Source organism: Condylostylus longicornis, unplaced genomic scaffold (assembly GCF_029603195.1).
Source record: "Condylostylus longicornis isolate FDR11 unplaced genomic scaffold, ASM2960319v2 ptg000013l, whole genome shotgun sequence".
NCBI lineage: Eukaryota > Metazoa > Arthropoda > Insecta > Diptera > Dolichopodidae > Condylostylus > Condylostylus longicornis.
Genome location: NW_026577982.1, coordinates 8,938,327 through 8,951,008, shown reverse-complemented (window position 1 = coordinate 8,951,008; position 12,682 = coordinate 8,938,327). Strand labels below are relative to the sequence as shown.

Sequence of the window (12,682 nt, the reverse complement as noted above, 5' to 3'; positions counted from 1 at the left end):
ATATAAAACAAGAAGTAAAAAAAACAACAGAAAGAGCAAAACTCCACATCCTTTTTTTTTGTTATTAATTTTTATCGTTAAAATTCACCATATGAATTTTAAATAGTCATCATTTTCTTACGTCAGTCGTATATCGTTTTTCATTGTTTGTTTGATTGCTATGTACATTTTTTGGTGCCGACTTAATACTTAGGTACTTATTGAAATCAATCCGTCTGGCATACTCATTTGATACCAACTCAACATAAAAATGCTTAGGATCTAGTTTACTGAGTTTGTGGTGAATGCTTGATTTATTAATGTTCATACTAAATGTTCTATAATGTTTGATCCAAAAGTTTGATGTACGTATGAGGATAAGGAATGTTTGACACCAGACTTGAAGATTAATAACACCGTAAAATTTTCACAATATGTTTTTTTTCAATGTCTGATGGTTAAACACCATCTAACGATATTTTCAGTTTTTCAAGCATTTTAGTAAGGTGCATAAAGGTTCACAGTTCACAAAAAGTAAAGAGAATGTTCCAACATAATCGAACAACTATTGTATATCAAACTTCAACTCAAAATTGTTATGTTTCATGGCTCAAAGTTGCTCAAAGCGGCTCAATATACGAATGTACTTTTTTAAAAGCCTAAATTTAAATAATTCCTTCGTATTTATTTTAAAATATTAAAAATTCACTCAATATTTTTTTCATTTTTGTTCTCTTTTCTGATTTTATTCTTTTTTGAATTTCTTTGTGAATTTCTATACTTATTCTTATTGTAAATCGTATGAATATGACGAATGCAACATAAATTTTCTATCTACACACATATGCACTTTATTTATTAGTGTGCATACATTGGAAAAGGATTTCTTTTTTCTTCCCTCCATTTGTTCTCATTCTACTTGCATGTGTATGAGTGCTTATTATCATTCAATTTAAATTCTTTTTGTCATATTTATCGTTGTTTGTTAAATTCATATCGTATTCACAAAGGTTTACAAATGCGATTTCTTAAAAATGAAAGAAAAAAAAAACGAAAAATTTGAGACTCACTTATGAATATAGCGACAAAAATATAAAAATATTATTGCACTCCTCCATTTAAAATGCAAAAACAAACAAGAAAATCACACATTTTCTTTTTATTGTTGCATGCAGCACATATACGATACGAATTGATGAAAAGGACATTGTCTTCATCACAGACACTACAATTTTTTTTTTATATAAATAGACATTGGAAGACGTTTCATTTCTGTTTCAGTGTTACTCTCTTCCCTCCATCATTTTTATTTGTACTTAAATACCTTTGAATTTAGTATGATATGGTGTCATGCCATGAATTAATTTAAAAAATTTAGGGTGATTATATGATCATGATGATGGTGATAATGATGAAATATCGAAGAAAAAAATCGTGATAATTTTCAATTGAAGGTGATTTTGTCTATACATAATAAATATTTATTTAGATTAATTTATTCATACAAAAATGGAGTGCATTATATAGATTCAGAATGTTGCAATTTTCATATGAAGGTCTTTGTATTAGAAAAATTATCATTCTAGATAGTATTTTATTGCCTCCTTATCATTATTGTATAAGATAATTAAAAAAAAAATTAAATTGTATTGCGGAATAATCTTAATTGGAGATAATTTTAATTTAAGAACAAAAAAATATTTACCTAGATGCAATTCACCTATAGATAGATTACGACTATAATTACGTTACCTTCACGTAGCGTGCATGGTTTTCAATAAATATGACCTATGATAACAAATTCTAATTCACTTAATGTATTTAATCAAAATTTAAAAATCTTACGTTTTTTTTGTTAATTAGTGATTAATTTTTCTTAAACATTTTAAAATTAATTGCGAATTCTCTTTTACTTATAATTTGTCTTTGAAATCCTAAACAACACATTTTAAAAAATAATTTGAAAGTTTGTATAACAAATGAAGCAATTTGTCCTACATTTGTTGCAGTATTTTCAATATAACAGCAACAAATTTGCTCAATTTCGAAGAGATTACAATTTACAATTAAAAAAAGTCCTAGTCATTTTCATAAGATCATTTGACATTACAGAGCTCTTCTGAGATGATTTTAATTGTTAATATGAAATGATATTACTCTTTTGAGATGACGGAATGAAATTTCTCTTCAATTTACTTAATTTGATAACTCATATTTTTGTTACTTTTTACTCTTATCAAATTTCTGCATTGAACGAAATTTTTTTCGCGCAGTACAACTCTAATAAAAAATAAATTCCTTAGAAAATGAATTTGAAAAATTTATGCAATAAATTTGAAAGTGTAAATTAATAAATAATGTTAAGAGAAAAGTTACAATAAATTATTTACCATAGGCCAAGACTTTTATATTAAAGGACAAAAATTTCTTTACAGCTATAATTTTTATTTTCAAAATGGTAAAAATCATTGAAAAAGAAAATCCTATTTGATAGAAATTAATTTTTTTTTCCTTTTCTTTCGTCTAATGATTAATTGGTTCTCATTAATAACGCTCATTCATTATGTGTACCACATTGGGTCATAGAAAATTTTAATTAATTTTCACTTCACTAATATGATTTAAATGCAAGAAACTCAATTTTTAAATTCAAAATTGCCGTCTCTAATATTTATTCCAATTTGCAAATTAATAGATTGGAATTTTTTTTTCAAAAAGGTTGATTTATTTTCACTTTATATTAATTACAAGCATATGTAGATGTCACATGAGCACATGATTAATTAAATCTGATTTTTTTCTTTTGGTTATTAAAATTATTATTAAAAGTTCATCTTTAAATATTTAAGTTTAAATTTTTTAGTGTAGGATTGTAAAAAATTTTAATAGGATGAAATTGGAAGGAAGAAAATTATGCTCTCATTTTTTGTTAATTGAAATTAATTTTGTATATGCAATGGAAAAGTTTGAATAGTTTGAATACGTGACATTTGAAATATTACAAAACTCTTTTTTATAATGTAAATACATTGGTTTAATTACAAGATTATTTATAATTTTAAAAATTTATGTTACAACGGTAATATCGAGGTAGAATTTTAAACATACTGTAATTTACATGTTATAATTTTAATTTTGCATTTAATAAATTTGTTTTAATGTAATTTAATAATAGAAAATAGTAATTAATCAAAATTGTTAAAAGATACATGATTTTGCAAGACATATTAAAACTTGATCTCACTTACAGTTTATTTAATAGTTATTACTTGACATAGGAGAATTAATTGGTTCCGGAATCAGATTTTTTGTTTATCAAATGAACATGCCTAATATCAGTAATATCAGAGGCACATTTTTTAAATATTTGTAAAATAAATTTAAATCTTTGCTAAAAAATCAATGCTCTTTTGAAATATTCGAAAATTATTTGAAAAACATTGTAACTATACGATTGTTCTTAATAAAACTTATTGGGCGAAAATATTTAAACGGGAAATTATTGACCTAACAGGAAATTATTGACCACACAATATTAAACGGCAATTTGCAGTTCGAAGTTCTAATTTTCATATCCAGTTGAGACTACACCTTGGGCAGGTTGATATTCTCCATATTTTTATACAAAAAATTATCAATCATAATTTAAACGATTTCTATTTTGTGAAGAAAACTGTGACGAATTTGTTTGTGACAAATTAAATTGGAGAGTCGTCACTAATACGTTATACCTAGCAAACTACCATTTTTTTTTTTGGAAGTGATAGAGCGAAAGTAAAAATTAATAAAATCAGTTAACAAAAGTATCTTGATATGCAAATTGAAATCATCGTTTTAATGTACAATGGCGGTAATCTTATATACAGTTACAGTTCTATACAGTTGAATCCATATATTCTACAAATTTATTTAATTAATAATTATTTAAACACTTTGTTTAAAATATCAATTTTAAATTTTATAATTATGACAATTAAAAATTTTTCTTTTTTTTTCAATAAATTTAAAATTTTAAGAATTCAAAATTCATAGAAATATTCAAAAATTAAAAAAATCTTTTTGGTTTCACAAAATTCTTGTGCTAAATTTGACATTTTTGGTTAATGGTACTAGAACTTATGTATCTAAAGTTATTATTAAAATTCCCATTTTATTATAAAATTTTTAAAAAAATTCTGAATTTTTCATTGCATTTATCCTTAATTTCTTTATTTTTTTTATTTCAGCTTTTTTTCAACAACAGAAGAAGATAAATAACTTATCATCCAGTCAGCTATTATTATTATTATTCACTAGCAGTAATAAAGCGCCACTAAAAGAACTAAAAATAGAATTTAAAAAAAAATATTATAAAAAGTGAAGTTTAACGAACCAAAGATCAAATTGAAAGGAAGCTAAAAAAGATTGTGTATGTTAATAAAGAAAATAAAATAAAAAGTAGTCAGATAACACAGCAGAAGCAAGAAAAAGGAAGATTAAAAAAATTATACAATTCAAAAGAACAGAAGAGAATATACAAGCAAAAAAAAAAATAAATAAAATTTTTTTATATCTCATCACAGAGGCAGGCAATTTCATATCAGAGCAGTAGTGTGTTGACATTTTGTTTATTTATAACACGCAGCAAGCATACGAAATACGCATCATAAACATTTTTAATAAAAATAATTTTAAAATTTCTGAAAAAAATTTAGACCTTAAAAGGATAAGTCTAAATTAATACATAAAGAGAAAAAAAAATAAATTTATATTTATTGGGAATTTCACCAAAAAAGTTGTCGCTGTCCTTAACTCCCCCAAAAAAAAAAAAACAAACGACTAATTGTTTTTATTTGGAACGATATTCAATATAAGAATTAAATTTTTAATATTATAAAAGAAAAATATTTGATAAATTACCGTATATCAAAAATGAATGGTTCAGGTTATGAATTAAATCACACAAATGGTGATATTATTTTACAAAATCAACAAAAAGGTTGGTGGACTATTGGTCTTATAAATGGACTTCATAAATATATGACAGCTGAAACATTCGGTTATAAATTGAATGCAAATGGTGCTAGTCTTAAGAAAAAACAATTATGGACATTGGAACCATCGAATACCGGTGAAAGTAAGTTAAATTAATGTTTTTTTTAAATAAATAACATACACATTCATATGTAATTTACTTATTTGCAAAAATTCACCTAATTTTAAAAAATCAGACATTAAGGTACAGTTTTTGGTTGGCCTATTTAGACCTATAATTTTTATTGATTTATTTAAAAATACAATTTTAATTATTGAATAAATTATGTTGGCATTAGATTTCCGTTTAAATTTTTAACCTGAGCTTTTTCCGAATTGCAGTAAAATATTTTCGAATTTTACCGCAATTTCGATCGATATTTATGTTGATATCACTGTAAAATTCAGCAACCTAATATTTATAAGCTGAATTTCTTATTTATACCAAATTACTACTTATAAATTCCGAAAATGATAAAATATTTAAATTTTTAGATTATTCGAGCTTCCGAATAACGATATTATATTAAAGGATACCATAAAATTACGGTAAACAATCATTCATAATCAATTTTCAAAATTTAAAAAGAAAATGAAAACCACAAAAATCAAATCGTAAATTTTCATTAAAGAAAACAAGAAAACGATAATGCAAAAAAAAAAAAAACAAAAATAAATATAAAAATTTCATTACTTTTCATAATCAGACATTGAATTGCTTACTAATTTTTAATTTCATTCCTACATTAGTATTTTTAGTTTCGAAAGAAGACTACTTACATAATGTTTATTTCAATTTCAAAGAAGATAAAGATGATTCATTCGGGATTTATCGTCGTTTTATTCTATTTTGACAAAGGGTTATTTCCCTTCCTTTCATCCTCTGATTATTTTTAAATATTTTTTTTTTTTAGATTTCTTTAATAAAATGCAACGAGGGTAACAGTAAAAGTCTAGTAAGTTTATTTAACATCAATGATACACGAAAATTTTCATGTTTCCTTTGTTATGTTTACTATTCAAGTGAGCCGAAATTTCTTGAAAGCTTAGAATAGCTTAGACGACTTTAAATAGTATAATAATAAATACGACTCTAAAGTAAGAATTTAAAGTAACATAAGATTAATTCCGGAATTCTAAACTAAGGGTGGTTATCCGCTTTAGGCGGAATTAGATTTTGTTATACTATGTTACTGTTCCTGCCATAGGAATTGCAATATTGTTTTTACTACACGACATCTCTGTCCCATAATTCAGCTTATAATTTCAAATTGCTGAATGATACACAGTATTATTGCAAATCTTATGTCAGCATGTGTCTTAGAACTTAAACTTACATTATCAAAGGAAAAGTTTTATTCTTCGCGTAATTACTCTGCAGCACATCCATTTTTTTGATTATTTTCTAATGTAGAACAGAGCCGTGCGTACAATATGAATTAGGTACACATACAGGGACATACACATTCTTTATCAACTAGCGTATACTTATGCATGCGTATTAAATATTTGAAAACACCAACATTTCATGCAATGCATCTCCCAACTAATTTTAAAAATAAAATAAATTATAGAAAATTTTTTCTTCATCTTTCATCTTTAGGTCTTCTTCTATTTTTAGAATAATTAAATACTTAAATAAATTTATAATATGAATTTTTAACCTTGAACACATTTTTCTTATTTCATTCATATTATACAATATGAATGAAATTGAGATCCCCTCATTATTAATGATTTTGAACTAGGACTTAAACTTCATTCACACAATGCATGTTACCTACACAAACATACAAAATTTAAGAGCAGTCTAATGTTATTTCAGTATTTGTGTATTTCTGTTATTTATCACCACATTTTTTTTATATACAGTACTGATAAATTTTATAAGAGCCTCTAATACAATGTACTATAAAAGTGATATATGGATTTGGATTCCAAAAATACATTAACACTACCATACATACGGACATAAATAAATAAGAAATAAATAAAATAAATATAAATAAAAAAAAAAATGATTTCAAATGCAACACCACCACTTTACATAATAAAATACACAAATTACATCTGTAAAACATCTGTCAATTAAGTTATTGTTATTATGTATATATTGTGTGGTATTAAAAGTTTGAAGACAAAAAAGGCAAGGAGTTAATGTTGAATCAAAATGAAAAGTGCGCGTCATTTGCTTCTTCCAATTCTTTTGTCAGATGACAGAAAATGCATTAACAGTCCACACTTTATACTTATCTCTTTTCCTTTTCTGATTTTGTCTCATTTTATTTTTGATTTCTTAAACTAGCTTTATAAGTTTTTGAAATTGAATTGGTTTCGTTTCCTTTGCATTTGCTTCTGTTATGATTTTCAGTTTTCTCCATTTCCATTTCTTTTTGTTATGTTTTAATTTAACATAACTGTGGTTTTGAAGGTTTTTAAATTCATATGTCTTCTCTGTATAATATCAAAATCAGCAAGAATGATGATAATAGCAGAAACTTTAAAATAATAACGATGATAGTATTGGAAGCAGAACAAGAAAAACACACATACACATACGCACACACAGATTAACGGAAGAAAAATGAGCTGTATAAAATGTTGTTGATGAGTCAAAGTTCTTTAAAATGTTGATTAAATTGAGATCAATAAACTTATAGATCACAGTATGTCATTTTTATTGCGTTTAGATATGATAAAAAAAAACAAAAAGTATAATGAATTTTGGCTTAAAGTCATATTTTTCTTCTTTGTCATTATCGTAAATCTTTTTGTTTTATTGCTGAAATACACTTATTCCTCTCGATACGTTTTCATTTTTCTCATTTTACTTTAACGTTTTTATAATTTTAAACGTAATAAGTGATTATTCAATTATATTTAGTTGCTTTTAGTTAAATAAAACCTAGCAGTTTTAAGGGAATCTTCAAATCTAGTTAATTGATAACAGTTTTTGATTACAATTCTTATTTTCTCATTGTTTCGTTGTTTACACTATGTTACTTGTTTAATTTTTTCCAATTATCAGCTCTATTCTATGATTTTATCATCGACAGAACCGGAAAGGTATGGCCCTGTAGTTATCAACTTAATATTATGTGTTTTAAATTTTTTTTGGGTCAAGTCTCTTTTAAGTAAAATTCGGATAACTTGCTATCAGTAAAGATTTTCAATGTATATCATCACAATATAGACTATCGTAAAAATGAACTACTGATTATCGTGTTACATACAGTTAAGCTCAGACTTCCTAATAGTTTAGTAGTAGTTTCTACAATTTCTAAATGTTGATCGTTTTGTTGTTTGTACAATTTTAGTTTTGTATAATAATTTGTGGCTTGTCCTAAGCACCTTGTTTGATTTACGCATTTATAAATTGAAGAAATAAAAATGGAGTAACACATGTCGTATAAATGGGACAAGTGTATTTACATACAAATAAAATAGTTGTACCATATCAAGTATGCACGTACTTTTAATATTATAAAATTTAAAAAAAAAAATATTGAAAATTTCATAGACAATAATTGATTGATTTTAATCTGACAATTAAATTCAAAAATAATTTTGTTGTAGTTTCTAAATCTCAAAAATTTAAATTGAAATATTCAATTAAGCAAAAAAAGAAAGAAAATGTTATTGAATTTTGAAAGGATCAGATAATTATGATTTTATTAAAATTGATTTAAGATTGACTGACCATTAAAAATAAATTTTATTCGAATTCAAATTGCAAATAAGTATTTGCTATCGTTTCATCATTAACCAATTCCACCTGTATTTTAATGCCAGTCATCACATTATACATTTATACTAAATATGTCAAAATATGAAAAAGAAAAACAAGTTTTGGTGGCATGATGAAATAAACATGACATTGGTGATTTTTTTATATTTAATCGGTTTTTTTTTTTCTATTTGTTTGTTCCGTAGCAAATTTATTCTGTCTTGAAAAAGCAATGCGTGTGACTTTTAAAATATGCAATCCTGATCTGTCAATCTAATATTTTTTTTTTGTCTAAATATCTACATACATATGCACATACGCTACACATATACTCGTACATACCTTTGTGTGTTTGTTTTAGTTTTCTTTTTAATCTTAAAAGTTTTGTCGTTTCCTTCCATATGTTATTAGAAAAAACGGTAAGCTAAAATAGGAAAAAATTTTGATTGATTCCGTTTTGACTGTATTAGGACTGGCACTCCTAAAACAAATTTACTATAATTGGTGTATTAACAAAATATATAGCTACAATAGGAAATTTCATTAGTTTTATAGATTTTGAAAAGTTGCTCTAATTTATAAAAAACAAATTCTTGGTTGATTTTTTTGAGTTTCTATTAATTATGACGAATTTTCACGGTAGTCACACTTCATACTCGTTAAGCTATAAGTTCTTTCTGCAGTTTATTTTTGGTTCATTCATTTGACATATTCATATATACCTGCACCCAATTTATTTCCATACCCAAGTGGTTCGTCTCGCAAGTCTTCTGTAGCGTTTATTTCCTTAACTCAATGGTTTTCACTATTTTAAACACATTTTAATAATAAATCTGTTGTAGGTTAGGTTAGGTTGACGCCATCTCCATGCCTTCACTCACTTGAATAAACCTGAGTCCTTTGTAAACCGATTTAAATCCTTGGCATCTACATCCAAATGAATGATATCACGTTGCCGGCCAACCATTTTAAAAACCTCGCGCGGCAATGATTTGAAAAGTGAAAAAAGATTTCCACACCAAGTTGTTTGGAATAGTAAATCTGGTGTATCTAGGATATCAAAATTATCTGAACGAAACCATGAACCATAAGCCTGAATTTCTATATTTATACATTTTCATTTTCACACACATTTAACGTATAACTCCAACTAATATGTTGTAAAACTATACATTGCACGAAGAGGGTTGAATTGCTTCTTTGTTATAACCCAAATTCAATGATTTATTGAATTATTCGAAATTTAAATACCGTCCTGTTGTATTAAGAAACATGAAAATGCAATATTTGCATCAAATCTTCTAAGCAATTTAAAAATAAATTTAATTTTTTGAATAATTAATAAGAAGTACTGAATGTCATTGCATACTATTAATTAAATAATATGTTTGTCATCTTAAAACATTTGTTCTACGTATTTATAGTATTTTGAAATGCATAATAACAAATCTTCTCAAATTAATCAAAATTTCAACATTTTTAACACAATGCTTAAATTTAATTGCAAATTATTTACAATCTTACTACCTAAATCCATTTTCTTGAAAATATTTTGAAAAGTTTTTTTAAAAAATAATTAAATTTTTCTCACATTACTTGTTTTAACACCATAATATTTTTTATAGCTGAAAAATGCTTGTAACAAAATTACACATTTTATTTCAATTTTAATGCCATTTGTAATATACTCGTACGTTATTACAATCATTTTCCTGTATTTTAATTTTCAATTATGTCTACATTAAAATCAGTTAAACCATATTTTTTTTTTATTATTTTCTTCAAAATTACCCACATTACCCAATACTATTTTCATACATTATTGTTTAGTTAATAATAGCAGTTACAAAATAATATAGAATAATCATTTTAACTACACTTTGTTTTTCTTCACAATCGTACATGATATTAGGAGTGTATAACAGACACTTTAATGTTACATTTTAAGCATAAATTGTATTATAATATGTGAAGCGTATTGTGGTGAAATACAATTCGAAAATGAATCTATTACAAAATAATTTTAAAAGAATTAAATCGTGTGTATTAGATAATTTATTGTTATATGAAAAATTTAAATTGAAATTGGAGAAAAACAAATAGAAATTATATGAAACAAGGAAATTTAAAGTTTAATTTAGAAAAATAATACTAAATGCATTACATGAATCTGGCAATTGTATAAAAGTTTAATAAATTTTATGTTAGTTGTTGTTTATTCAAACTAAAGCTGTAGTTAATCGGAGCAAATGTTTCTGCTATAATGATCGCACCAAATTGATAAATTTTGGAGCATTCAACTTGCAAAATATTTTAATCAAATAATCGTTTTTATAACAAATTTCAAGTTAAAACTAATGAAGAATTAATAATTTTTCTACTTATATCTTAACAGTATTCTGAAAGATCTGAACCAGTTTTCTTGTATGGTACATAGATTAAAAAATAATATTCGGTTTGTCCTTCCTTACGAATTTTAATATTACTTTAGTATCGTTATTTCTTATTCCAATGACAATTATGAGATTAACAAGTATGAGATTGGTATTCGTTTAAAATCGTCTGGTTTGTAAGTTAACGATAAGATCAGTTAAATAAGAACAAATTAATTTCAATAATCTAAAAATTAAATATACAAAATACAAACAAATATAAATTTTATATAATTTTTATATTTTAACTAATTTTTTAAATAAATTTAACTCCCTAAAGAGCAAACTGCTACTACTAAAAATCAAGATAAATGTTGTTCAAGATGCCATTATGTAAAAGGTATTGTAAACCTTTAATTATTTTTTTTTCTTTAATTAAAATCATTAAATTTTGACAATTCAAAATTTGATTTATTACTCCATTAAAATTTTCTAATTAATTGTACAAAATTTGATTTAATTTTTTAATGAGTTTCTTAAATATTAAGCAAAATTTTTCATTATTTCGCTTTTTCTTTTATGGGTTTTATTGCACCGATGCATAATTTTTAATATTCTTCACAGCTCATTGTACCATAATGAAGATACTATGCGCATTTTGCAAAAGCATTCTAAGTTGCTTAATAAAATATTTATAAATAAATCATGTCAAATTTTAAGTCTACTCTCTTTGAAACAATTAACAATAAAATTAACAACGTTCGTTTTTTGTTCTTATAAATAAGACTTGGGAAGAACACCTTTTTATAAATGTAGTAATAAACATAACTATCGCATATGAAAACCAAATCACAACAGACTTTACATAGTTTACAAACTCTTCTACGTCCAAATCCAACTGGTAGTCGAACCTTACCTATTCAAAAATGATACCGAAGCCCGCATTATAGTTTAAATATTTAAATTGAATCTAACGAGATAAAACTATAATTTAAACTTGTTCAATGTCAGTGTGCAACACAAGTTATTAAATTTATTTATTAAGAAACTTTCAACACTTGCCTTACCATTCAAAAATGTAAATTGCGTCAAGCACTTGCAACTTTAATTGCAACAGGCATCTATTCTTCTTAAACAAAAAGTTGACTTTCAGAATCACATTCTTATTGCGAATGGCATTGACATTATCCTTCTTAATTTATTAAGACGTACTTTTAAGTGTATTTAAACAAAATTCATGTATTACACAAAATACCTTGCATATTTAATAGTCTGCCTTGCATTCATAAAAAACTGCTGTTTTTATTGGAATTTTTAATAACATAATCAAAAAATCTTTCAATTGCATGTCTCCATAAGTTTCATATATTAGACACATACATAGCTAAAAAATTTTGTACACTAATGCACAGTTCCTGTTTATGTAATTTCTATACATTTAAACATTTTTATTCCCCTGATTTGTTATTTAAGTATTAAGATCATAAAACTTTTTTTATCTTCCTACCTTTCCATTCCCGATTACCATAAAAAAAAGCCAATCTTCTTTTCATTTGCTTACATTCAATTTTTATTTTTCTTATTTTTTCTC

General features: G+C 24.9%; 1 protein-coding gene across 3 annotated transcripts in view; it reads left to right on the top strand.

Moving 5' to 3' along the window:
• The window catches only part of LOC129605252 (protein singed), an 85,650-nt gene that overhangs the window by 56,541 nt on the left and 16,427 nt on the right, over positions 1-12,682 (top strand). For all 3 annotated transcript variants that reach the window (XM_055514890.1, XM_055514891.1, XM_055514893.1), the window contains exon 3: positions 4,206-5,095. In XM_055514890.1, coding sequence (XP_055370865.1) covers positions 4,891-5,095 — 205 coding nt within the window. In that variant the 5' untranslated portion in view covers positions 4,206-4,890. The remainder of the gene's footprint in view (positions 1-4,205; positions 5,096-12,682) is intronic.